This window comes from Oncorhynchus nerka, linkage group LG13, assembly GCF_034236695.1.
Source record: "Oncorhynchus nerka isolate Pitt River linkage group LG13, Oner_Uvic_2.0, whole genome shotgun sequence".
Classification (NCBI taxonomy): domain Eukaryota; kingdom Metazoa; phylum Chordata; class Actinopteri; order Salmoniformes; family Salmonidae; genus Oncorhynchus; species Oncorhynchus nerka.
Genome location: NC_088408.1, coordinates 99,040,971 through 99,065,083, shown reverse-complemented (window position 1 = coordinate 99,065,083; position 24,113 = coordinate 99,040,971). Strand labels below are relative to the sequence as shown.

Genomic DNA, 24,113 nt, shown 5'->3' with positions numbered 1-24,113 from the left:
TGTTCTTCACTGGCTCTGTAAAACAAAATTAAAACGCTTTGTGAAAACCCAAGGTTTAATTATTTTCCACAGCACAGACGAGAAGTCATGGAAGCAGGGGAAGAGGAAGGCGGAGAAGGACGAGATGGTGGGGGCTAACTTCTTCCTCACTATCTCCACGCCCTCCGGACCCCCCCTGGACCTGGTCGAGGTCGAGTCCAAGATCGACGGCTTCAAAGCTTTCACCAAGAAAATGGACGACAGCGTGGTCCAAGTCAACGCCACCACTAACGAGTTCGCCCGGAAACAGATCACGGGGTTTAAGAAGGAGTACCAGAAAGTGGGCCAGGCGTTTAAAGTCCTGGGGCAGGCGTTTGAGCTGGACCAGCAGGCGTATTCAGTAGGGTTGAACCAGGCCATAGCGTATACAGGAGAAGCATACGATGCTATCGGAGACTACTTTGCAGAGCAGCCGAGACAAGATGTGGATCCGTTAATGGATTTGTTACAGCTGTACCAGGGACATCTGGCCAACTACCCTGACATCATCCACGTACAGAAAGGTAATGTCATCATACTACCCTGACATCATCCACTGTACAGAATAGGTAATGTCCTCATACTAACCTGACATCATCCACGTACAGAAAGGTAATGTCCTCATACTACCCTGACATCATCCACATACAGAAAGGTAATGTCCTCATACTACCCTGACATCATCCACATACAGAAAGGTAATGTCCTCATACTACCCTGACATCATCCACGTACAGAAAGGTAATGTCCTCATACTAACCTGACATCATCCACGTACAGAAAGGTAATGTCCTCATACTACCCTGACATCATCCACTGTACAGAATAGGTAATGACCTCATACTAACCTGACATCATCCACGTACAGAAAGGTAATGTCCTCATACTACCCTGACATCATCCACTGTACAGAATAGGTCATGTCCTCATACTAACCTGACATCATCCACATACAGAAAGGTAATGTCCTCATACTACCCTGACATCATCCACTGTACAGAATAGGTCATGTCCTCATACTACCCTGACATCATCCACTGTACAGAATAGGTCATGTCCTCATACTACCCTGACATCATCCACTGTACAGAATAGGTCATGTCCTCATACTACCCTGACATCATCCACTGTACAGAATAGGTCATGTCCTCATACTACCCTGACATCATCCACATACAGAAAGGTAATGTCCTCATACTACCCTGACATCATCCACATACAGAAAGGTAATGTCCTCATACTACCCTGACATCATCCACGTACAGAAAGGTAATGTCCTCATACTACCCTGACATCATCCACTGTACAGAATAGGTCATGTCCTCATACTACCCTGACATCATCCACTGTACAGAATAGGTCATGTCCTCATACTACCCTGACATCATCCACTGTACAGAATAGGTCATGTCCTCATACTACCCTGACATCATCCACTGTACAGAATAGGTCATGTCCTCATACTACCCTGACATCATCCACATACAGAAAGGTAATGTCATCATACTACCCTGACATCATCCACGTACAGAAAGGTAATGTCCTCATACTACCCTGACATCATCCACTGTACAGAATAGGTCATGTCCTCATACTACCCTGACATCATCCACGTACAGAAACCATACTACCCTGACATCATCCACGTACAGAAAGGTAATGTCCTCCTCATACTACCCTGACATCATCCACGTACAGAAAGGTAATGTCCTCATACTACCCTGACATCATCCCATGTACAGAATAGTTAATGTCATCATTCTACTAGACTCAGGCCTAGTAACTCCACTAATCAGCTGATTGTAAATCTGTGTGCGATTAACATTTGAATGGGTGTAACTAAGTGTAAACATTGGTTCATCATGGATTGGTTCATCAGGGATCAAATGACTTTGTTGCAACCTCATGGGCTGTCAGACAGCAACAACAACATACATGGGCTCGATCAGAGCCTTCATGTTTTGTTTCTGATAAGGAACCTCCCTCCCTAGGCTTTTTCTCCACCTGTCATGGTGGCTGTAGTCTCCGTATCGTCAGCTCTGCAGCAGTCGTCGCCATTATCACTGAGAGGAGGGGACTTCAGCTTTGCATGAGTGATGGGGAAATGTTTATGTTGAGGGTATTGACTCACACCACACGTCCTGCCTTACACACACACACACACGCATACACACACACACACGCACACACACACACACGCATACACAGGTTTCATTTGACTGCTGAGTCATATGGGAGGTAGCCTGTGGTTTAGCTGATGCGTTGTGTTTTCACGTCTGGTTGTGTGTGTGTGTGTGTGTGCAGTCATTGTGGTGCATGACCCATGTATAAAGCCTGGAAACAACAGAAATTGCCACAGGGGTTTTGCCAGGAAAGCCAGTCAGTCTATCACCTGTGACCTACAGTAGTATCTAAGGCTGTGATGGTCATGGAACTTTGGATGAAAGGTTGATTGGCCAGCCAAATTACCACGGTCACCGTGGTAACCATTTGAATAGCAAAACATGTTTTTATTTTTATTTAAAAAAATATTCTTTAAGTTACATTTTCTCCTTTGCTCAGCCTGCATTTGCTGCAGTAGAAATAGAAGGAAGAGAATGGGTGTCCCAGTTCAAGTCAATGATGATACTGTACTCTATATCATCTACTGCATCTTTATGTGATACATGTATCACTAGCCACTTTAAACTATGCCACTTTGTTTACATACCCTACATTACTCCTCTCATATGTATATACTGTACTCGATACCATCTACTGCATCTTGTTTACATACCCTACATTACTCCTCTCATATGTATATACTGTACTCTATACCATCTACTGCATCTTGTTTACATACCCTACATTACTCATCTCATATGTATATACTGTACTCGATACCATCTACTGCATCTTGTTTACATACCCTACATTACTCATCTCATATGTATATACTGTACTCGATACCATCTACTGCATCTTGTTTACATACCCTACATTACTCATCTCATATGTATATACTGTACTCTATACCATCTACTGCATCTTGTTTACATACCCTACATTACTCATCTCATATGTATATACTGTACTCGATACCATCTACTGCATCTTGTTTACATACCCTACATTACTCCTCTCATATGTATATACTGTACTCGATACCATCTACTGCATCTTGTTTACATACCCTACATTACTCCTCTCATATGTATATACTGTACTCGATACCATCTACTGCATCTTGTTTACATACCCTACATTACTCCTCTCATATGTATATACTGTACTCGATACCGTCTACTGCATCTTGTTTACATACCCTACATTACTCATCTCATATGTATATACTGTACTCGATACCGTCTACTGCATCTTGTTTACATACCCTACATTACTCATCTCATATGTATATACTGTACTCGATACCATCTACTGCATCTTGTTTACATACCCTACATTACTCCTCTCATATGTATATACTGTACTCGATACCATCTACTGCATCTTGTTTACATACCCTACATTACTCATCTCATATGTATATACTGTACTCGATACCGTCTACTGCATCTTGCCGTTCTGTACCATCACTCATTCAATAATCTTTATGTACATATTCTTTATCCCTTTACACTTGTGTGTGTGTGTGTATATGGTAGTAGTTGTGGAATTGTTAGGTTAGATTACTCGTTGGTTATGACTGCATTGTCGGAACTAGAAGCAACAAGCATTTTCGGGACACTCGCATTAACATCTGCTAACCATGTGTACGTGACAAATACCTTTTTTGATTTGACATAATGGGTGGAATGGTGGCCATTGCGAGGAGCAAAGCAGGAAGTATAAAAGCAGGAAGTATAAAAGTAGGAAGTATAAAAAGCAGGAAATGTACCCATCGATATGTGCTGTGATTTGTTTTTGATTAAAAAAAATACATTCCATAGATCTCGCCAGCTTGTAGTCCTACGTCCAGGCAATGAGTTTCCTCTGGTTCGTTCAGCCATTCCTGTGGTGAAAGAATAGGGGTTTGGGATAAACGTGGAAAATAAAGTCTGAGGTTAACACAGGCTCAGGAAATCACAGCAGTCATTTTACATAACTTTTAAAAAATTAATTATGAAGCTTTTATGTGCTTTATGTGTTTTTCTATTCCATAAATGCTTCATCATTTCACAAAAAGTGACGTTAGCTGATGATTATTACATAGAACTAAACGTATAAGATCTGTGTTCACCTCTGACCTTATTTAAGGAATTTATCCCCCCCCCTCCCCCAAAAAACTACAAAAAAAACAGCATTAATTTCCACGTGGCTTTGTCCAACAAACCATGGCGGTGTTGAGCCCCTCTTCCATTGGCAGTTTGAAGTCCACCTAGGTTGGGCTGGCCTTGGGTGGGCTATGTCAAATTGTGTTTTCACTGCCTCCAGAAATGAGAAATGATGTCATGTTGCTAGGTAGCCAATATGTGTCTGCAGCTGACGTAGCTAGCTAGCCTTTTACTGAGGAGCTGAAATGATGTCATGTTGCTAGGTAGCCAATATGTGTCTGCAGCTGACGTAGCTAGCTAGCCTTTTACTGAGGAGCTGAAATGATGTCATGTTGCTAGGTAGCCAATATGTGTCTGCAGCTGACGCAGCTAGCTAGCCTTTTACTGAGGAGCTGTCGTCAAGGCAAAGGGTGGCTATTTTGAAGAATCTCAAATATAAAATCCATTTTGATTTAGTTTTGATGTCTTTACTATTATTCCACAATGTAGAAAATAGTAAAAAAATATATATATATTTTAATGTGGTTATGTATGTGTATGTGTGTATATGTGTGTGTGTGTGTGTGTATACAGTGCCTTGCGAAAGTATTCGGCCCCCTTGAACTTTGCGACCTTTTGCCACATTTCAGTCTTCAAACATAAAGATATAAAACTGTATTTTTTTGTGAAGAATCAACAACAAGTGGGACACAATCATGAAGTGGAACGACATTTATTGGATATTTCATACTTTTTTAACAAATCAAAAACTGAAAAATTGGGCGTGCAAAATTAAGAATGTGAAATGTCAGAATAATAGTATAATTATTTATTTCAGCTTTTATTTCTTTTATCACATTCCCAGTAGATCAGAAGTTTACATACACTCAAATAGTATTTGGTAGCATTGCCTTTACATTGTTCAACTTGGGTCTGTCACACTCTGACCATTATTTGCGCTGTTTGTTTCTATGTTTTGTTTGGTCAGGGTGTGATATGAGTGGGCATTCTATGTTGCATGTCTAGTTAGTCTGTTTCTATGTGTTTTGGCCTGATATGGTTCTCAATCAGTAGCAGGTGTTTGTCGTTGTCTCTGATTGGGAACCATATTTAGGTAGCCTGTTTTGTGTTGTGGTCCGTGGGTTATTGTCTATGTTTCTATAGCGGTCACGTTCGTCTTGTTAGTTTGTTTAATGAACTTCGTGTTTTTCGTCAATCATTAAAGTTCACACCACGCTGCGCTTTGGTCTACTCTATACGACGATCGTGACAGGGTCAAATGTTTTCGGGGAGCCTTCCACAAGCTTCCCACAATAAGTTAGGTACATTTTGGCCCATTCCTCCTGACAGAGCTGGTGTAACTGAGTCAGGTTTCTTGGCCTCCTTGCTTTCACACGCTCTTCCCACAAATGTTCTATAGGAGTGAGGTCAGGTGATGGCCACTCCAATACCTTGACTTTGTTGTCCTGAAGCCATTTTGCCACAACTTTGGAAGTATGCTTGGGGTCATTGTCCATTTGGAAGACCCATTTGCAACCAAGCTTTAACTTCCTGACTGATGTCTTGAGATGTTGCTTTAATATATCCACATATTTTTCCTTCCTCATGTTGCCATCTATTTTGTGAAGTGCACCAGTCCCTCCTGCAGCAAAGAACTCCCACAACATGATGCTGCCAACCCCGTGCTTCACGGGTAGGATGGTGTTCTTCGGCTTGCAAGCCTCCCCCTTTTTCCTCCAAACATAACAATGGTCATTATGGCCAAACAGTTCTATTTTTGTTTCATAAGACCAGAGGACATTTCTCAAAAAGTATGATCTTTGTCCCCATGTGCAGTTGCAAACCGTAGTCTGGCTTTTTTATGGCGGTTTTTGAGCAGTGGCCTCTTCCTTGCTGAGTGGCCTTTCAGGTTATGTCGATATAGGACTCGTTTTACTGTGGATATAGATACCTTTGTACCTGTTTCCTCCAGCATCTTCACAAGGTCCTTTGCTGATGTTCTGGGATTGATTTGCACTTTTCGCACCAGAGCACGTTAATCTCTAGGATACAGCACACGTCTCCTTCCTGAACCGTATGACGGCTGGGTGTTCCCATGATGTTTATACTTGAGTACTATTGTTTGTACAGATGAACGTGGTACCTTCAGGCATTTGCAAATTGCTCCCAAGGATTAACCAGACTTGTGGAGGTCTACAAAAAAAATATTGGCTGATTTCTTTGGTTTTCCCATGATGTCAAGCAAAGAGGCACTGAGTTTGAAGGTAGGCCTGGAAATACATCCACAGGTACACCTCCAATTGACTTGAATGATGTCAAATGATGTCAATTAGCCTATCAGAAGCTTCTAAAGCCATGACATCATTTTCTGGAATTTTCCAAGCTGTTTAAAAGGCACAGTCAACTTAGTGTATGTAAACTTCTGACCCACTGGAATTGTGATACAGTGAATTATAAGTTAAATAATCTGTCTGTAAACAATTGTTGGAAAAATTACTTGTCATGCACAAAGTAGATGTCCTAACCGACTTGCCAAAACTATAGTTTGTTAACAAGAAATGTGTGGAGTGGTTGAAAAACGAGTTTTAATGACTCCACCCTGTATGTGAACTTCCGACTTCAACTGATGTATGTATTGTGTTTGTGTGTGTGGGTGGGTGGGTGGGTGGATAGATAGATAGATAGATAGATAGATAGATAGATAGATGCAAAGTTTGGTAACAGAATGACAGTAAATTTGACCATTTATGTGACCACGTTTTCAAAAAAACTCACATCTCGTCCACTTTTAAGATTCAAAGATGTCTGCAATAAGAATGGGGTGTCAGCTATGACATGACACCTTGACTCTCGTTTGGGTTATTTTACTACAGTAAGTGAAATGGTTTAACACCCGGTAACAGAAGGACGGTAACATTGACATCATGGGTCCTTGATCTGTACTGTGGAGGAATGCATCATTCTGAATGTCGTTCTGTTCATGGTGATGTCGTCTCAATAGGTAGGAACATTTTAATGTTCTCCAAAAGGGAATTGTTCTACACACGGGTTTTTATTCTAATTATGCCCCAAAAACAAGACCACGTGGTTGATCCAGACCAAATCTGTACCAATCATTATGTCTATATTTTACACGTGTGGACATCACAGTTCGGCAGAGCAGGGTTCGGTCCCGGCAGAGCAGAGCAGGGTTCGACAGAGCAGGGTTCGGTCCCGGCAGAGCAGGGTTTGGTCCCGGCAGAGCAGAGCAGGGTTTGGTCCCGGCAGAGCAGAGCAGGGTTCGGTCCCGGTAGAGCAGAGCAGGGTTCGGTCCCGGTAGAGCAGAGCAGGGTTCGGCAGAGCAGGGTTCGGTCCCGGTAGAGCAGGTTTCGGTCCCGGTTCGGCAGAGCAGGGTTCGGTCCCGGCAGAGCAGGGTTCGGTCCCGGTAGAGCAGAGCAGGGTTCGGTCCCGGTAGAGCAGAGCAGGGTTCGGTCCCGGCAGAGCAGGGTTCGGTCCCGGCAGAGCAGAGCAGGGTTCGGTCCCGGCAGAGCAGGGTTCGGTCCCGGCAGAGCAGAGCAGGGTTCGGTCCCGGTAGAGCAGAGCAGGGTTCGGTCCCGGTAGAGCAGAGCAGGGTTCGGTCCCGGTAGAGCAGAGCAGGGTTCGGCAGAGCAGAGCAGGGTTCGGCAGAGCAGAGCAGGGTTCGGTCCCGGCAGAGCAGAGCAGGGTTCGGTCCCGGTAGAGCAGAGCAGAGCAGGTTTCGGTCCCGGCAGAGCAGAGCAGGGTTCGGTCCCGGTAAAGCAGAGCAGGGTTCGGTCCCGGTAAAGCAGAGCAGGGTTCGGTCCCGGTAGAGCAGAGCAGGGTTCGGTCCCGGTAGAGCAGAGCAGGGTTCGGTCCCGGTAGAGCAGAGCAGGGTTCGGTCCGGGCAGAGCAGAGCAGGGTTCGGTCCGGGCAGAGCAGAGCAGGGTTCGGTCCCGGCAGAGCAGAGCAGGGTTCGGTCCGGGCAGAGCAGAGCAGGGTTCGGTCCGGGCAGAGCAGAGCAGGGTTCGGTCCGGGCAGAGCAGAGCAGGGTTCGGTCCGGGCAGAGCAGAGCAGGGTTCGGTCCGGGCAGAGCAGAGCAGGGTTCGGTCCGGGCAGAGCAGAGCAGGGTTCGGTCCCGGTAGAGCAGAGCAGGGTTCGGTCCGGGCAGAGCAGAGCAGGGTTCGGTCCCGGTAGAGCAGAGCAGGGTTCGGTCCGGGCAGAGCAGAGCAGGGTTCGGTCCCGGTAGAGCAGAGCAGGGTTCGGTCCCGGTAGAGCAGAGCAGGGTTCGGTCCGGGCAGAGCAGAGCAGGGTTCGGCAGAGCAGAGCAGGGTTCGGTCCGGGCAGAGCAGAGCAGGGTTCGGCAGAGCAGAGCAGGGTTCGGCAGAGCAGAGCAGGGTTCGGTCCCGGTAAAGCAGAGCAGGGTTCGGTCCGGGCAGAGCAGAGCAGGGTTCGGTCCCGGTAAAGCAGAGCAGGGTTCGGTCCGGGCAGAGCAGAGCAGGGTTCGGTCCGGGCAGAGCAGAGCAGGGTTCGGTCCCGGTAGAGCAGAGCAGGGTTCGGTCCGGGCAGAGCAGAGCAGGGTTCGGTCCGGGCAGAGCAGAGCAGGGTTCGGTCCCGGTAGAGCAGAGCAGGGTTCGGTCCGGGCAGAGCAGAGCAGGGTTCGGTCCCGGTAGAGCAGAGCAGGGTTCGGTCCGGGCAGAGCAGAGCAGGGTTCGGTCCCGGCAGAGCAGAGCAGGGTTCGGTCCGGGCAGAGCAGAGCAGGGTTCGGTCCCGGTAGAGCAGAGCAGGGTTCGGTCCCGGTAGAGCAGAGCAGGGTTCGGTCCCGGTAGAGCAGAGCAGGGTTCGGTCCCGGTAGAGCAGAGCAGGGCAGGGTTCGGTCCCGGTAGAGCAGAGCAGAGCAGGGCAGGGTTCGGTCCCGGTAGAGCAGGGCAGGGTTCGGTCCCGGTAGAGCAGAGCAGAGCAGAGCAGGGTTCGGTCCCGGTAGAGCAGAGCAGAGCAGGGCAGGGTTCGGTCCCGGTAGAGCAGAGCAGGGCAGGGTTCGGTCCCGGTAGAGCAGAGCAGGGTTCGGTCCGGGCAGAGCAGAGCAGGGTTCGGTCCCGGTAGAGCAGAGCAGGGTTCGGTCCCGGTAGAGCAGGGCAGGGTTCGGTCCCGGTAGAGCAGAGCAGGGTTCGGTCCCGGTAGAGCAGAGCAGGGTTCGGTCCCGGTAGAGCAGAGCAGGGTTCGGTCCCGGTAGAGCAGAGCAGGGTTCGGTCCGGGCAGAGCAGAGCAGGGTTCGGTCCGGGCAGAGCAGAGCAGGGTTCGGTCCCGGTAAAGCAGAGCAGGGTTCGGTCCCGGTAGAGCAGAGCAGGGTTCGGTCCGGGCAGAGCAGAGCAGGGTTCGGTCCGGGTAGAGCAGAGCAGGGTTCGGTCCCGGTAGAGCAGAGCAGGGTTCGGTCCCGGTAGAGCAGAGCAGGGTTCGGTCCGGGCAGAGCAGAGCAGGGTTCGGTCCCGGTAGAGCAGAGCAGGGTTCGGTCCCGGTAGAGCAGAGCAGGGTTCGGTCCCGGTAGAGCAGAGCAGGGTTCGGTCCCGGTAGAGCAGAGCAGGGTTCGGTCCCGGTAGAGCAGAGCAGAGCAGGGTTCGGTCCCGGTAGAGCAGAGCAGGGTTCGGTCCCGGTAGAGCAGAGCAGAGCAGGGTTCGGTCCCGGTAGAGCAGAGCAGGGTTCGGTCCCGGTAGAGCAGAGCAGAGCAGGGTTCGGTCCCGGTAGAGCAGAGCAGGGTTCGGTCCCGGTAGAGCAGAGCAGAGCAGGGTTCGGTCCCGGTAGAGCAGGGTTCGGTCCCGGTAGAGCAGAGCAGGGTTCGGTCCCGGTAGAGCAGAGCAGAGCAGGGTTCGGTCCCGGTAGAGCAGGGTTCGGTCCCGGTAGAGCAGAGCAGGGTTCGGTCCCGGTAGAGCAGAGCAGGGTTCGGTCCGGGCAGAGCAGAGCAGGGTTCGGTCCCGGTAGAGCAGAGCAGGGTTCGGTCCCGGTAGAGCAGAGCAGGGTTCGGTCCCGGTAGAGCAGAGCAGGGTTCGGTCCCGGTAGAGCAGAGCAGGGTTCGGTCCCGGTAGAGCAGAGCAGAGCAGAGCAGGGTTCGGTCCCGGCAGAGCAGAGCAGGGTTCGGTCCGGGTAGAGCAGAGCAGGCTTCGGTCCCGGTAGAGCAGAGCAGGGTTCGGTCCCGGTAGAGCAGAGCAGGGTTCGGTCCCGGTAGAGCAGAGCAGGGTTCGGTAGAGCAGGTTTTTTTTATTTTTTATTGTAGTATTTATTTAACCTTTCATTTAACAAGGCAAGTCAGCAGAGTAGAGTTCAGCACAGGAAAAATAATAATAGTCATTGAGTAGTAACAATTAACAGGATGCTACAGTAAGAAATGAACGAGGACAATAATGAAATAGTGACAAAGACACAGGAAGCAACGATAATGCTGTGATTGGTCATTCCACTGGCTGGCCCTACGGTGTGGCAGGTGCTATATATTCTGCAACTAATATGGCACAAAGATACTGGATTTTCTGGTTTTGTTTTCAAAATGTTTTTGTTTTCAATTTTGTAAAATAAATTGCTGATAAGTCTATCGTTCTCTCAGTGTAGGAGAAAATACAGCCTCTCTCTTCCTGTCTCTCTCGCTCTCCCTCTTCTCTTGCTCTCTCTCACTTCTCTCTCGCGCTCCCTGTTCTCTTGCGCTCTCTCTCTCACTTCTCTCTCCCTCTTTCTCTCTGTTCTCTCCTTGTCTCGCTCTCCCTGCTCTCTCTCTCACTTCTCTCTCCCTCTGTTCTCTCCTTCTCTCTCTCTCCCCGTCTCTCTGTTTTCTACTTCTCTCTCTCTCTCTCTCGTTTGTCTGTGTATCTGTATTAATCTGTTCTGCATTAGAGATTCGGTGGATCTGGGTTAAACCTCAGCAGTGGAGCAGAGATATTTCCAAGATGAGGGGGGGGGGGCTTATTTTAGGGAATGTCAGCATGTTTTCCTCGCTTCATGCACAAGTCTGTCTGTGGTATGTCTGGACAGAATACTGTAGAATAAAATAGATTTATTGTCCTCTGAGCAGGAAATTGTTTTTCATAAGCTTGTACATTTTACACAAACCTCAAACCAACATCAAACCTACGGCTCATCACTCAGACATAGGGATGGGCATTTTACATTTTTTTGGACTGTTAGAGCAATTTTTTTCTTTTTCTGTAATATATATATATATATATATGTACAGTGGGGCAAAAAAGTATTTAGTCAGCCACCAATTGTGCAAGTTCTCCCACTTAAAGATGAGAGAGGCCTGTAATTTTCATCATAGGTACACTTCAACTATGACAGACAAAATGAGGAAAAAAAATCCAGAAATTCACATTGTAGGATTTTAAATGTATTTATTTGCAAATTATAGTGGAAAATAAGTATTTGGTCAATAACAAAAGTTTATCTCAATACTTTGTTATATACCCTTTGTTGGCAATGACAGGGGTCAAACATTTTCTGTAAGTCTTCACAAGGTTTTCACACACTGTTGCTGGTATTTTGGCCCATTTCCCCCATGCAGATCTCCTCTAGAGCAGTGATGTTTTGGGGCTGTTGCTGGGCAACACGGACTTTCAACTCCCTCCAAAGATTTTCTATGGGGTTGAGATCTGGAGACTGGCTAGGCCACTCCAGGACCTTGAAATGCTTCTTACGAAGCCACTCCTTCGTTGCCCGGGCGGTGTGTTTGGGATCATTGTCATGCTGAAAAACCTAGCCACGTTTCATCTTCAATGCCCTTGCTGATGGAAGGAGGTTTTCACTCAAAATCTCACGATACATGGCCCCATTCATTCTTTCCTTTACACGGATCAGTCGTCCTGGCCCCTTTGCAGAAAAACAGCCCCAAAGCATGTTGTTTCCACCCCCATGCGTCACAGTAGGTATGGTGTTCTTTGGATGCAACTCAGCATTCTTTGTCCTCCAAACACGATTTTTGCTCACCGTTCTTGTGATCATTTTGACCCCACGGGGTGAGATCTTGCGTGGAGCCCCAGATCGAGGGAGATTATCAGTGGTCTTGTATGTCTTCCATTTCCTAATAATTGCTCCCACAGTTGATTTCTTCAAACCAAGCTGATTACCTATTGCAAATTCAGTCTTCCCAGCCTGGTGCAGGTCTACAATTTTGTTTCTGGTGTCCTTTGACAGCTCTTTGGTCTTGGCCATAGTGGAGTTTGTAGTGTGACTGTTTGAGGTTGTGGACAGGTGTCTTTTCTACTGATAACAAGTTCAAACAGGTGCCATTAATACAGGTAACGAGTGGAGGACAGAGGAGCCTCTTAAAAAAAAGTTACAGGTTTGTGAGAGCCAGAAATCTTGCTTGTTTGTAGGTGACCAAATACTTGTTTTCCACCAAAATTTGCAAATAAATTCATTAAAAATCATACAATGAGATTTTCTGGATTTTTTTTCTAATTTTGTCTGTCATAGTTGAAGTTTACCTATGATGAAAATTACAGGCCTCTCTCGTGTTTTTAAGTGGGAGAACTTGCACAATTGGTGGCTGACTAAATACTTGTTTGCCCCACTGTGTGTTTCTAACACAAGGCCCGCACCACATTTTTTTGTTGCATTTATCTATATGCCAACAGATCAACCATTACAGATAACAAATCCTAATTGCTCAATTGCCCCATATACAGTGCATTCAGAAAGTATTCAGACCCCCTGACTTTTTCCACATTTTGTTACGTTACAACCTCTAAAAGATATGACATCCTCCCAACTAGCTAGCTAGTTAATGTTAGACTAATGTGTTTTTTTAGCTTGCTAAATAAATAGCTACGCTAGCCATGGGGTGTCAAACTCAAACGGTGCAGTATTGAAAAAAAATCCAAAACGAAATCGTGGACAGCCTATTTGTTTTTACAATTCTTTTTACAACTGCTACCCAAACTGGTCTTTGTTTTTATTAGAAAAAATGTGCCCTTTTTATAATGTCCACTTATGTATATACTGTAGGATAGCATTTAACATATTAAAACAACAGATAAATCATATTTGTCCAGCCTTTGCTGCTATGCTTGCAGATGTGTATAATAATGCAAAAGTATTTAACTCCAAATAACAACAATATAGCTATAGGTTGTTTTGTAACCATTTAATATTAAATTAAATTTAATATTTTTAAAACGTGTTTTTCCTTTTTTGCACTGCATGGTTTAGTTTTTTGGGGGGATTTATTATCGGGCTTTAAAAACCAAAGCCAGACTGCAACATTTTTAGTAGCCTAGCTAAGGACTGTGGCACGTGTCTGTACACTTTCCTTCCGCTGCGCGCTGTAAACCGGACACACGAACGTTTGCTTCAGTTGAATTCACCTGCGCAAGCGCATCAGGCTGTAATTTCATAAAGTACATGACTCACTTGTGTGTCCCTTTTTTCTTTTTTAGCCCGCGGGCTTTGTGTTTGGCCACGTTATGACTGCCCTTTGCTAGTGAGATTGTATTGACATTCCCAGCCTTAGTTTACAGTCATTTAAGCCAAAACCGTGCATCCCATTGGCTGGAGGCAGCAAACCATGTACCAGACCAGCTGTGATACCTGATAGCAATATTAATGTTGGACTACCAAGAAATGTATTGGTGAATTATTAAATTAAATAATGCATTGAACTGCATCTATTCTGCCAACAATTCCTTACTATGTCATGGAACGTTGAGTCATGGAACGTCATGTCATGGAACGTCATGTCATGGAATGTTGAGTCACATAAGAACCCTTTTTTTTTCAAACCTCGATAAAGTTGGTTTTGAAGCATATCGATATCTTTTACTGATTTTTGTTTCATATCTGCAAAAGTAGTTTTAAACGCTGTCAGTTTCTCTTTAAATGGTAGATGTTCGCTTTTGTTGCACATGGCATTGAGAAGGGACCATTGCACTTCTATTGCAAAAACAGACATTTCCCCGTTTTTCTTATGGAGTCTGGAATGGAGTAGAAGAGATTATAATGAATGATGATCATCTGGTCTGAATAGAGTGGACTTGAATAGATGTATTTCCTCGGAGAAGGTATCTATTTCTTGTTCCTGTTGTTAAACTTTACACAAACACCAAACCAATATATAATCATTGGGGCGCAGCGGTCTAAGGCACTACAGACACCCTGGTTCGATTCCAGGCTGTATCACAACCGGCCGTGATTGGGAGTCTCATATTGGTGCACAATTGGCCCAGCGTCGTTAGGGTTTAGCTGGGGTAGGCCGTCATTGTAAATAAGAATTTGTTCTTAAAACTAACTTGCCTAGTTAAATAAAGGTTACATTTTTTTTTAAGGGTTTCTTACACATGGAGAAATGACCATTAGACCTCACAAGAAACAGGAAATGTCTGTTTTTGCAATAGAGGTCTATGTGAGAGAGCAGACAACAGAGTGCAACGTCAGTGTATTTACGTTCTCTTGATGATTGGCCAATGAAAGGTCTTCCTGTCAGGGACAGACCAATCCCAGCTCTTTTATTTTGACAGAGGCAATTACTCATGGTGACTGAGTTCACTAAATGACACCAAATCCCGGGGCAGAATCATGCAGGAAGGTTGGCTGCATGCCTGAAAGGTGAGGATAGTTTCACTCCCTCCCCCTGAAAGACCAACAACATGTCTGAACTCATGAGGGATTTCACTGGTTCTGAGATGGCTGTCCCGTGACTGGGGTCACACGGGTTCTGAGATGGGTGACTAGGGTTTCACTAGCCACCCCCCCCCCCCCCCCCCCCAGTAGGGAATCTACTGTGAGGGAATCCTTTGGGCTCCCGAGTGGTGCAGTGGTCTAAGGCACTGCAATTCAAATCATATTTTATTGGGTCACAAAACACATGGGTTAGCAGATGTTAATGCGAGTGTAGCGAAATGCTTGTGCTTCTAGTTCCGACCGTGCAGTAATATCTAACAAGTAATCTAACAATTTCACAACAACTACCTTATACACACAAGTGTAAAGGAATGAATAAGAATATGTACATATAAATATATGGATGAGCGACGGCCGAACGGCATAGGCAAGATGCAGTAGATGGTATAGAGTACAGTATATACATATGAGATGAGTAATGTAGGGTATGTAAACATTATATAAAGTGGCATTGTTTAAAGTGGCTAGAGATACATTTATTACATCCAATTTTTCCATTATTAAAGTGGCTAGAGGTTTGAGTCAGTATGTTGGCAGCAGCAACTCAATGTTAGTGATGGCTGTTTAACAGTCTGATGGCCTTGAGATGGAAGCTGTTTTTTAGTCTCTCGGTCCCAGCTTTGATGCAAATGACTGATGTACTAGAGGTCGACCGATTTATGATTTTTCAACGCCGATACCGATTATTGGAGGACCAAAAAAAAGCAGATACCAATTAATCGTCCGATTTCTTTTAAAATGTATTTATTTGTAATAATGACAATTACAACAATACTCTGAATGAACACTTATTTTAACCTAATATAATACATCAATAAAAATCAATTTAGCCTCAAATAAATAATGAAACATGTTCAATTTGGTTTAAATAATGCAAAAACAAAGTGTTGGAGAAGAAAGTAAAAGTGCAATATCTGCTATGTAAGAAAGATAATGTTTCAGTTCCTTGCTCAGAACATGAGAACATTTGAAAGCTGGTGGTTCCTTTTAACATGAGTCTTCAATATTCCCAGGTAAGAAGTTTTAGGTTGTAGTTATTATAGGAATTATAGGACTATTTCTCTCTATACCATTTGTATTTCATTAACCTTTGACTATTGGATGTTCTTATAGGCACTTTAGTATTGCCGCTCCTACCTGGGCTCGAACCAGCAACACAACGACAACAGCCACCCATGCAGAGCAAGGGAAACAACCACTCCAAGTCTCAGAGCGAGTGACCTTTGAAACGCTATTAGCTAATTAGCTAACCATTTCACATCGGTTACACCAGCCTAATCTCGGGAGTTGGTAGGCTTGAAGTCATAAACAGCTGCTGGCAAACACACTAAAGTGCTGTTTGAATGAATGTTTACGAGCCTGCTGGTACCTACCAGCGCCCAGTCAGACTGCTCTATCAAATCATAGACTTAGTTATAACATGATACCACACAGAAATACGAGCCTTCGGTCATTAATATGGTCGAATCCGGAAACTATCATTTAGACAACAAAACGTTTACAAACCGTTCGGTATTTTATCTAACGGGTGGCATCCATAAGTCTAAATATTGCTGTTACATTGCACAACCTTCAATGTTATGTCATAATTACGTAAAATTCTGGCAAATTAGTTCGCAACGAGCCAGGCGGCCCAAACTGTTGCATATACCCTGACTCTGTGTGCAATGAACTCAAGAGAAGTGACACAATTTCACCTGGTTAATATTGCCTGCTAACCTGGATTTCTTTTAGCTAAATATGCAGGTTTAAAAATGTATACTTCTGTGTATTAATTTTAAGAAAGGCATTGGTGTTTATGGTTAAGTACACGAATGCGCACTGCATCGATTATATGCAACGCAGGACACGCTAGATAAACTAGTAATATGATCAACCATGTGTTATGACTAGTGATTATGATTGATTGATTGTTTTTTATAAGATAAGTTTAATGCTAGCTAGCAACTTACCTTGGCTTCTACTGCATTCGCATAACAGGCAGTCTCCTCTGGAGTGCAATGTAATCAGGTGGTTAGAGCATTGGACTAGTTAACCGTAAGGTTGCAAGATTAAATCCCCGAGCTGACAAGGTAAAAATATGTTGTTCTGCCCCTGAACGAGGCAGTTAACCCACTGTTCCTAGGCCATCATTGAAAATAAGAATTTCTTCTTAACTGACTTACCTAGTTAAATAAAGGTTCAAATCAAATTAATAAAAAAAAACACGTTTCCAGAATGTTACACTGTATGTCAACAATCCCATTCATATTTGTGTAGGCAAAATCCTCCCAGCTCTATTGAAATGAGCTAATGTAGGACTAAGCTATGCTTCCTCCCAAGCCCCACCAACAGAACACAACGGGGAAGTAGAACACTGCTTTTAGCAGTAGGTCGAACCAACCAAACCTGGTTCTCTGCTCCATGAATCTGAGGCATCGCAATCAAACAGTAGTCTAACTAGTCCTACATGTTGACCACATCCGACAAAAGCCAACATCGGACACTTGTTGCATTTGCTTGTTTCACACCAGAGTCAGACCCAAGGTAATTTGAGGAGAGTAGGGTTAGGATGAGAGAGAGAGTAGGGTTAGGATGAGAGAGAGAGAGTAGGGTTAGGATGAGAGAGAGAGAGTAGGGTTAGGATGAGTGAGAGAGTAGGGTTAGGATGAGAGAGAGAGTAGGGTTAGGATGAGAGAGAGAGAGTAGGGTTAGGATGAGAGAGAGAGAGAGTAGGGTTAGGATGAGAGAGAGAGAGTAGGGTTAGGATGAGAGAGAGAGAGAGTAGGGTTAGGATGAGAGAGAGAGAGAGTAGGGTTAGGATGAGAGAGAGAGAGTAGGGTTAGGATGAAAGAGAGAGAGTAGGGTTAGGATGAGAGAGAGAGAGTAGGGTTAGGATGAGAGAGAGAGAGTAGGGTTAGGATGAGAGAGAGAGAGTAGGGTTAGGATGAGAGAGAGAGAGTAGGGTTAGGATGAGAGAGAGAGAGGGTTCGGGTTAGGATGAGTGAGAGAGTAGGGTTAGGATGAATCTTAGAATTTCTTCTTAGCTAGGGTTCAGGATGAGAGAGAGTAGGGTTAGGATGAGAGTAGGGTTAGGAAGAGAGAGAGAGAGTAGGGTTAGGATGAGTGAGAGAGTCTTTGGGTTAGGATGAGAGTTTAGAGTAGGGTTAGGATGAGAGAGAACAGTAGGGTTAGGATGAGAACTTCTGCACTAGGGTTAGGATGAGAGAGAGAGTACAACGGCTAGGGTTAGGATGAGAGAGAGAGAGTCTAGGGTTAGGATGAGAGAGAGTTCTTTTAACGAGTAGGGTTAGGATGAGTGAGAGAGTAGGGTTTACATGAGAGAGAGTAGGGTTAGGATGAGAGAGAGTAGGGTTAGGCCTATGAGAGTAGGGTTAGGAAGAGAGAATAGGAGAGAGAGTCAAATCTCCTTTTGTAGGGGGAGAGAGACTAGGTCTGTTAGGATGACAGACCAGAGTAGGGTTAGGATGAGTGAGAGAGTAGGGTTAGGGATGAGAGAGAGTTCAGGGTTAGGATGAGAGGATCACCACAGAGTAGGGTTAGGATGAGAGTAGGGTTAGGAAGAGAGAATTCCAGCTGTCACAGAGAGAGTAAAGGTAGGGGAGAGAGAGTAGGGTTAGGATGAGAGAGAGAGTTCTGGGTTAGGATGAGAGAGAGACCCTCTCACCTTCCCCCCTTAGGATGAGAGATCTTTAGAGATGCTGTTCTTCCACTAGGGTTAGGATGAGAGAGAGAGAGAGCCCCCTAGGGTTAGGATGAGAGAGAGAGAGATCTCTTCCCTCTGCTCAGGGTTAGGATGATTCTGAGAGAGAGAGAGAGTCCTCCCCGCTCCGTGCCTCGACGAGGGCCACTACCTCCCCTCCCGTTAGGATGAGAGAGAGAGAGAGAGAGTAGGGTTAGGATGAGAGAGAGAGAAAGCCACTTTCTACCACTCTAAATTCCAAGCATCTGCCTCTAGGGTTAGGATGAGAGAGAGAACCATTTTGAAAAGGGTTAGGATGAGAGAGATGAGGGTTAGGCTGAGAGAGAAATCTCGCGTAGGGCCCGCTTAGGATGAGAGAGAGACCATTTCCGGGTTAGGATGAGAGATCCCTGAGTAGGGTTTCAGGATGAGAGAGAGCAGGGTTCCGAGGATGAGAGACCAGTATCCTTCTTTCTTTTCTCTCCAAAACTCTTGGGTTAGGGATGAGAATGAGAGAAAGAGGAGGGTTTCAAGACTAGTCATTCAACTGAGAGAGAGAGAGTAGGGTTAGGATGAGAGAGAGAGACCCTCTCCGAGGGTTAGGATGAGAGAGAGAGGATTGTAGACAGGTTAGGTGGCGTGAGAGAGAGATAGTAGGGTTAGGATGAGAGAGAGAGAGTCAGGGTTAGGTCTCTCCTATGAGAGAGAGACACACAATAGGGTTAGGATGATCTCTGATGAGATGAGGGTTAGGATGAGAGAGAGCTCTTCCTCCCGGGGAGGGTTAGGATGAGAGAGAGAGCGCTAGGGTTAGGATGAGAGAGAGGCGGGGTTAGGTTCATGAGAGAGAGCCTAGGGTTAGGATGAGAGAGAGTAGGGTGGGATGAGAGAGAGTAGGGTTAGGATGAGAGAGAGAGCCTAGGGTTAGGATGAGAGAGAGAGAGCTAGGGTTAGGATGAGAGAGAGAGAGTAGGGTTAGGATGAGAGAGAGAGAGTAGGGTTAGGATGAGAGAGAGAGGCTCTGAGGCCCTAGGGTTAGCCTGATGAGAGAGAGTTCCCGCTCAGCCCAGTAGGGTTAGGAACAAACTGAGAGAGAGAATCACCACCTTCCGAGAAACCCCACCTCTTTAGGGTTAGGATGAGAGAGAGAGAGTTCCAGGGTTAGGATGAGAGAGAGAGAGGATAGGGTTAGGATGAGAGAGAGAGAGTAGGGTTAGGATGAGAGAGAGAGATGAGAGTAGGGTTAGGATGAGAGAGAGAGTAGGGTTAGGATGAGAGAGAGAGAGTAGGGTTAGGATGAAAGAGAGAGAGTAGGGTTAGGATGAGAGAGAGAGAGGGTTAGGATGAGAGAGAGAGAGTAGGGTTAGGATGAGAGAGAGAGAGTAGGGTTAGGATGAGAGAGAGAGAGAGGGTTAGGATGAGTAGAGAGTTTAGGATGAGAGAGAGTAGGGTTAGGATGAGAGAGAGTAGGGTTAGGATGAGAGTAGGGTTAGGAAGAGAGAATAGGGAGAGAGAGTAAAGGTAGGGGGAGAGAGAGTAGGGTTAGGATGAGAGAGAGAGTAGGGTTAGGATGAGTGAGAGAGTAGGGTTAGGATGAGAGAGAGTAGGGTTAGGATGAGAGAGAGTAGGGTTAGGATGAGAGTAGGGTTAGGAAGAGAGAATAGGGAGAGAGAGAGTAAAGGTAGGGGAGAGAGAGTAGGGTTAGGATGAGAGAGAGAGTAGGGTTAGGATGAGAGAGAGAGAGAGTAGGGTTAGGATGAGAGAGAGAGAGAGTAGGGTTAGGATGAGAGAGAGAGAGAGTAGGGTTAGGATGAGAGAGAGAGAGTAGGGTTAGGATGAGAGAGAGAGTAGGGTTAGGATGAGAGAGATGAGGGTTAGGATGAGAGAGAGTAGGGTTAGGATGAGAGAGAGTAGGGTTAGGATGAGAGAGAGTAGGGTTAGGATGAGAGAGAGTAGGGTTAGGATGAGAGAGAGTAGGGTTAGGATGAGAGAGAGAGAGAGTAGGGTTAGGATGAGAGAGAGAGAGAGGAGGGTTAGGATGAGAGAGAGAGAGTAGGGTTAGGATGAGAGAGAGAGAGTAGGGTTAGGATGAGAGAGAGAGAGTAGGGTTAGGATGAGAGAGAGAGAGTAGGGTTAGGATGAGAGAGATGAGGGTTAGGATGAGAGAGAGTAGGGTTAGGATGAGAGAGAGAGTAGGGTTAGGATGAGAGAGAGAGTAGGGTTAGGATGAGAGAGATGAGGGTTAGGATGAGAGAGAGTAGGGTTAGGATGAGAGAGAGAGGGTTAGGGTTAGGATGAGATGAGAGAGAGTAGGGTTAGGATGAGAGAGAGAGGGTTAGGATTAGGATGAGGATGAGAGAGAGTAGGGTTAGGATGAGAGAGAGAGTAGGGTTAGGATGAGAGAGAGAGAGTAGGGTTAGGATGAGAGAGAGAGAGTAGGGTTAGGATGAGAGAGAGAGAGTAGGGTTAGGATGAGAGAGAGAGAGTAGGGTTAGGATGAGAGAGAGTAGGGTTAGGATGAGAGAGAGAGAGAGTAGGGTTAGGATGAGAGAGAGAGTAGGGTTAGGATGAGAGAGAGAGAGTAGGGTTAGGATGAGAGAGAGAGAGTAGGGTTAGGATGAGAGAGAGAGAGTAGGGTTAGGATGAGAGAGAGAGAGAGTAGGGTTAGGATGAGTGAGAGAGTAGGGTTAGGATGAGAGAGAGTAGGGTTAGGATGAGAGTAGGGTTAGGAAGAGAGAATAGGGAGAGAGAGTAAAGGTAGGGGGAGAGAGAGTAGGGTTAGGATGAGAGAGAGAGTAGGGTTAGGATGAGTGAGAGAGTAGGGTTAGGATGAGAGAGAGTAGGGTTAGGATGAGAGAGAGTAGGGTTAGGATGAGAGTAGGGTTAGGAAGAGAGAATAGGGAGAGAGAGTAAAGGTAGGGGGAGAGAGAGTAGGGTTAGGATGAGAGAGAGAGTAGGGTTAGGATGAGAGAGAGAGTAGGGTTAGGATGAGAGAGAGAGAGAGTAGGGTTAGGATGAGAGAGAGAGAGTAGGGTTAGGATGAGAGATGAGAGGGTTAGGATGAGAGAGAGAGTAGGGTTAGGATGAGAGAGAGAGAGTAGGGTTAGGATGAGAGAGAGAGTAGGGTTAGGATGAGAGAGATGAGGGTTAGGATGAGAGAGAGTAGGGTTAGGATGAGAGAGAGTAGGGTTAGGATGAGAGAGAGTAGGGTTAGGATGAGAGAGAGTAGGGTTAGGATGAGAGAGAGGAGGGTTAGGATGAGAGAGAGAGAGAGTAGGGTTAGGATGAGAGAGAGAGAGTAGGGTTAGGATGAGAGAGAGAGAGTAGGGTTAGGATGAGAGAGAGAGAGTAGGGTTAGGATGAGAGAGAGAGTAGGGTTAGGATGAGAGAGATGAGGGTTAGGATGAGAGAGAGTAGGGTTAGGATGAGAGAGAGTAGGGTTAGGATGAGAGAGAGTAGGGTTAGGATGAGAGAGAGTAGGGTTAGGATGAGAGAGAGTAGGGTTAGGATGAGAGAGAGTAGGGTTAGGATGAGAGAGAGAGTAGGGTTAGGATGAGAGAGAGAGAGTAGGGTTAGGATGAGAGAGAGAGAGTAGGGTTAGGATGAGAGAGAGAGTAGGGTTAGGATGAGAGAGAGAGAGTAGGGTTAGGATGAGAGAGAGAGAGTAGGGTTAGGATGAGAGAGAGAGAGTAGGGTTAGGATGAGAGAGAGAGAGTAGGGTTAGGATGAGAGAGAGAGAGTAGGGTTAGGATGAGAGAGAGAGAGGGGGTTAGGATGAGAGAGAGAGAGTAGGGTTAGGATGAGAGAGAGAGAGTAGGGTTAGGATGAGAGAGAGAGAGTAGGGTTAGGATGAGAGAGAGAGAGTAGGGTTAGGATGAGAGAGTAGGGTTAGGATGAGAGAGAGAGAGTAGGGTTAGGATGAGAGAGAGAGAGTAGGGTTAGGATGAGAGAGAGAGTAGGGTTAGGATGAGAGAGAGTAGGGTTAGGATGAGAGAGAGTAGGGTTAGGATGAGAGAGGGAGTAGGGTTAGGATGAGAGAGAGAGTAGGGTTAGGATGAGATAGAGAGAGTAGGGTTAGGATGAGAGAGAGAGAGTAGGGTTAGGATGAGAGAGAGAGGAGGGTTAGGATGAGAGAGAGAGAGTAGGGTTAGGATGAGAGAGAGAGGAGGGTTAGGATGAGAGAGAGAGGAGGGTTAGGATGAGAGAGAGAGAGTAGGGTTAGGATGAGAGAGAGAGAGTAGGGTTAGGATGAGAGAGAGAGAGTAGGGTTAGGATGAGAGAGAGAGTAGGGTTAGGATGAGAGAGAGAGAGTAGGGTTAGGATGAGAGAGAGAGAGTAGGGTTAGGATGAGAGAGAGAGAGTAGAGTTAGGATGAGAGAGAGAGAGTAGGGTTAGGATGAGAGAGAGAGAGTAGGGTTAGGATGAGAGAGAGAGAGTAGGGTTAGGATGAGAGAGAGGAGGGTTAGGATGAGAGAGAGTAGGGTTAGGATGAGAGAATAGGGAGAGAGAGTAGGGGTAGGATGAGAGAGAGTAGGGGTAGGATGAGAGAGAGTAGGGGTAGGATGAGAGAGAGTAGGGTTAGGAAGAGAGAGAGTAGGGTTAGGAAGAGAGAGAGTAGGGTTAGGAAGAGAGAATAGGGAGAGAGAGTAGGGGTAGGGGGAGAGAGAGTAGGGTTAGAGAGATAGGGGTAGGGGGAGGGAGAGTAGGGGGAGAGAGAGAGAGAGAGGGTGAGGGAGGGAGAGAGAGTAGGGTGAGGGAGGGAGGGAGGGAGAGAGAGAGAGAGTAGGGTTAGAGAGAGAGGGATTAGAGAGAGAGAGGGTTAGGGGGAGAGAGGGAGAGTAGGGTTATGGGGAGAGAGTAGGGTTAGGGAGCAAGTAGGGTGAGGGGGAGAGAGTAGGGTGAGGGGAGGGAGAGTTGGGTTAGGGAGCGAGTAGGGTGAGGGGAGGGAGAGTTGGGTTAGGGAGCGAGGGAGAGGGTGGTTAGGGAGAGGGAGTTTCTGATTATGTGCTAATTATTTGTGCACGCTTCAGTCAAGCAGAAACTAAGTGGGATGCAGCTGTCTGGTCAGCTGGGTCACACATTGTTTAGGCATACAACTTGGCAACGAAAGGGGTGAAGTAGTGTAATTGTGAGAATCAAAACCCGTGCCTCCTTTCTAAAAGGGAGGTTCAGTAAAGGTCTTGTTTAGCCTGCCATATTTGTTGAATATAACTTAATATTCACAATATTGTTTGTTTAGGTTAATGAAGTAGCATTGCTTTTGCATGTAAATTAAGAGTATCCTAAATTGACAAAAAGACAAAACAAATGAATTCCCCTTCCCTTGTTCTGTTGGCTTCTGCCAGTGCCCCGGAACTCTGTCAGTGCCCCGGAACTCTGTCAGTGCCCCGGAACTCTGTCAGTGCCCCGGAACTCTGTCAGTTCCCCGGAACTCTGTCAGTTCCCCGGAACTCTGTCAGTGCCCCGGGAACTCTGTCAGTGCCCTGGACTGTATTCATTGTTTGAAAAGCCATGCTGCGTTGTAATGC

At 46.1% G+C, this 24,113-nt stretch overlaps 1 protein-coding gene across 1 annotated transcript in view; it reads left to right on the top strand.

The window, feature by feature from the left end:
* Nucleotides 1–24,113, top strand: part of LOC115119246 (sorting nexin-18-like) — a 32,218-nt gene that overhangs the window by 3,101 nt on the left and 5,004 nt on the right. The window contains exon 2 of the mRNA XM_029648003.2: nucleotides 73–542. Coding sequence (XP_029503863.1) covers nucleotides 73–542 — 470 coding nt within the window. The remainder of the gene's footprint in view (nucleotides 1–72; nucleotides 543–24,113) is intronic.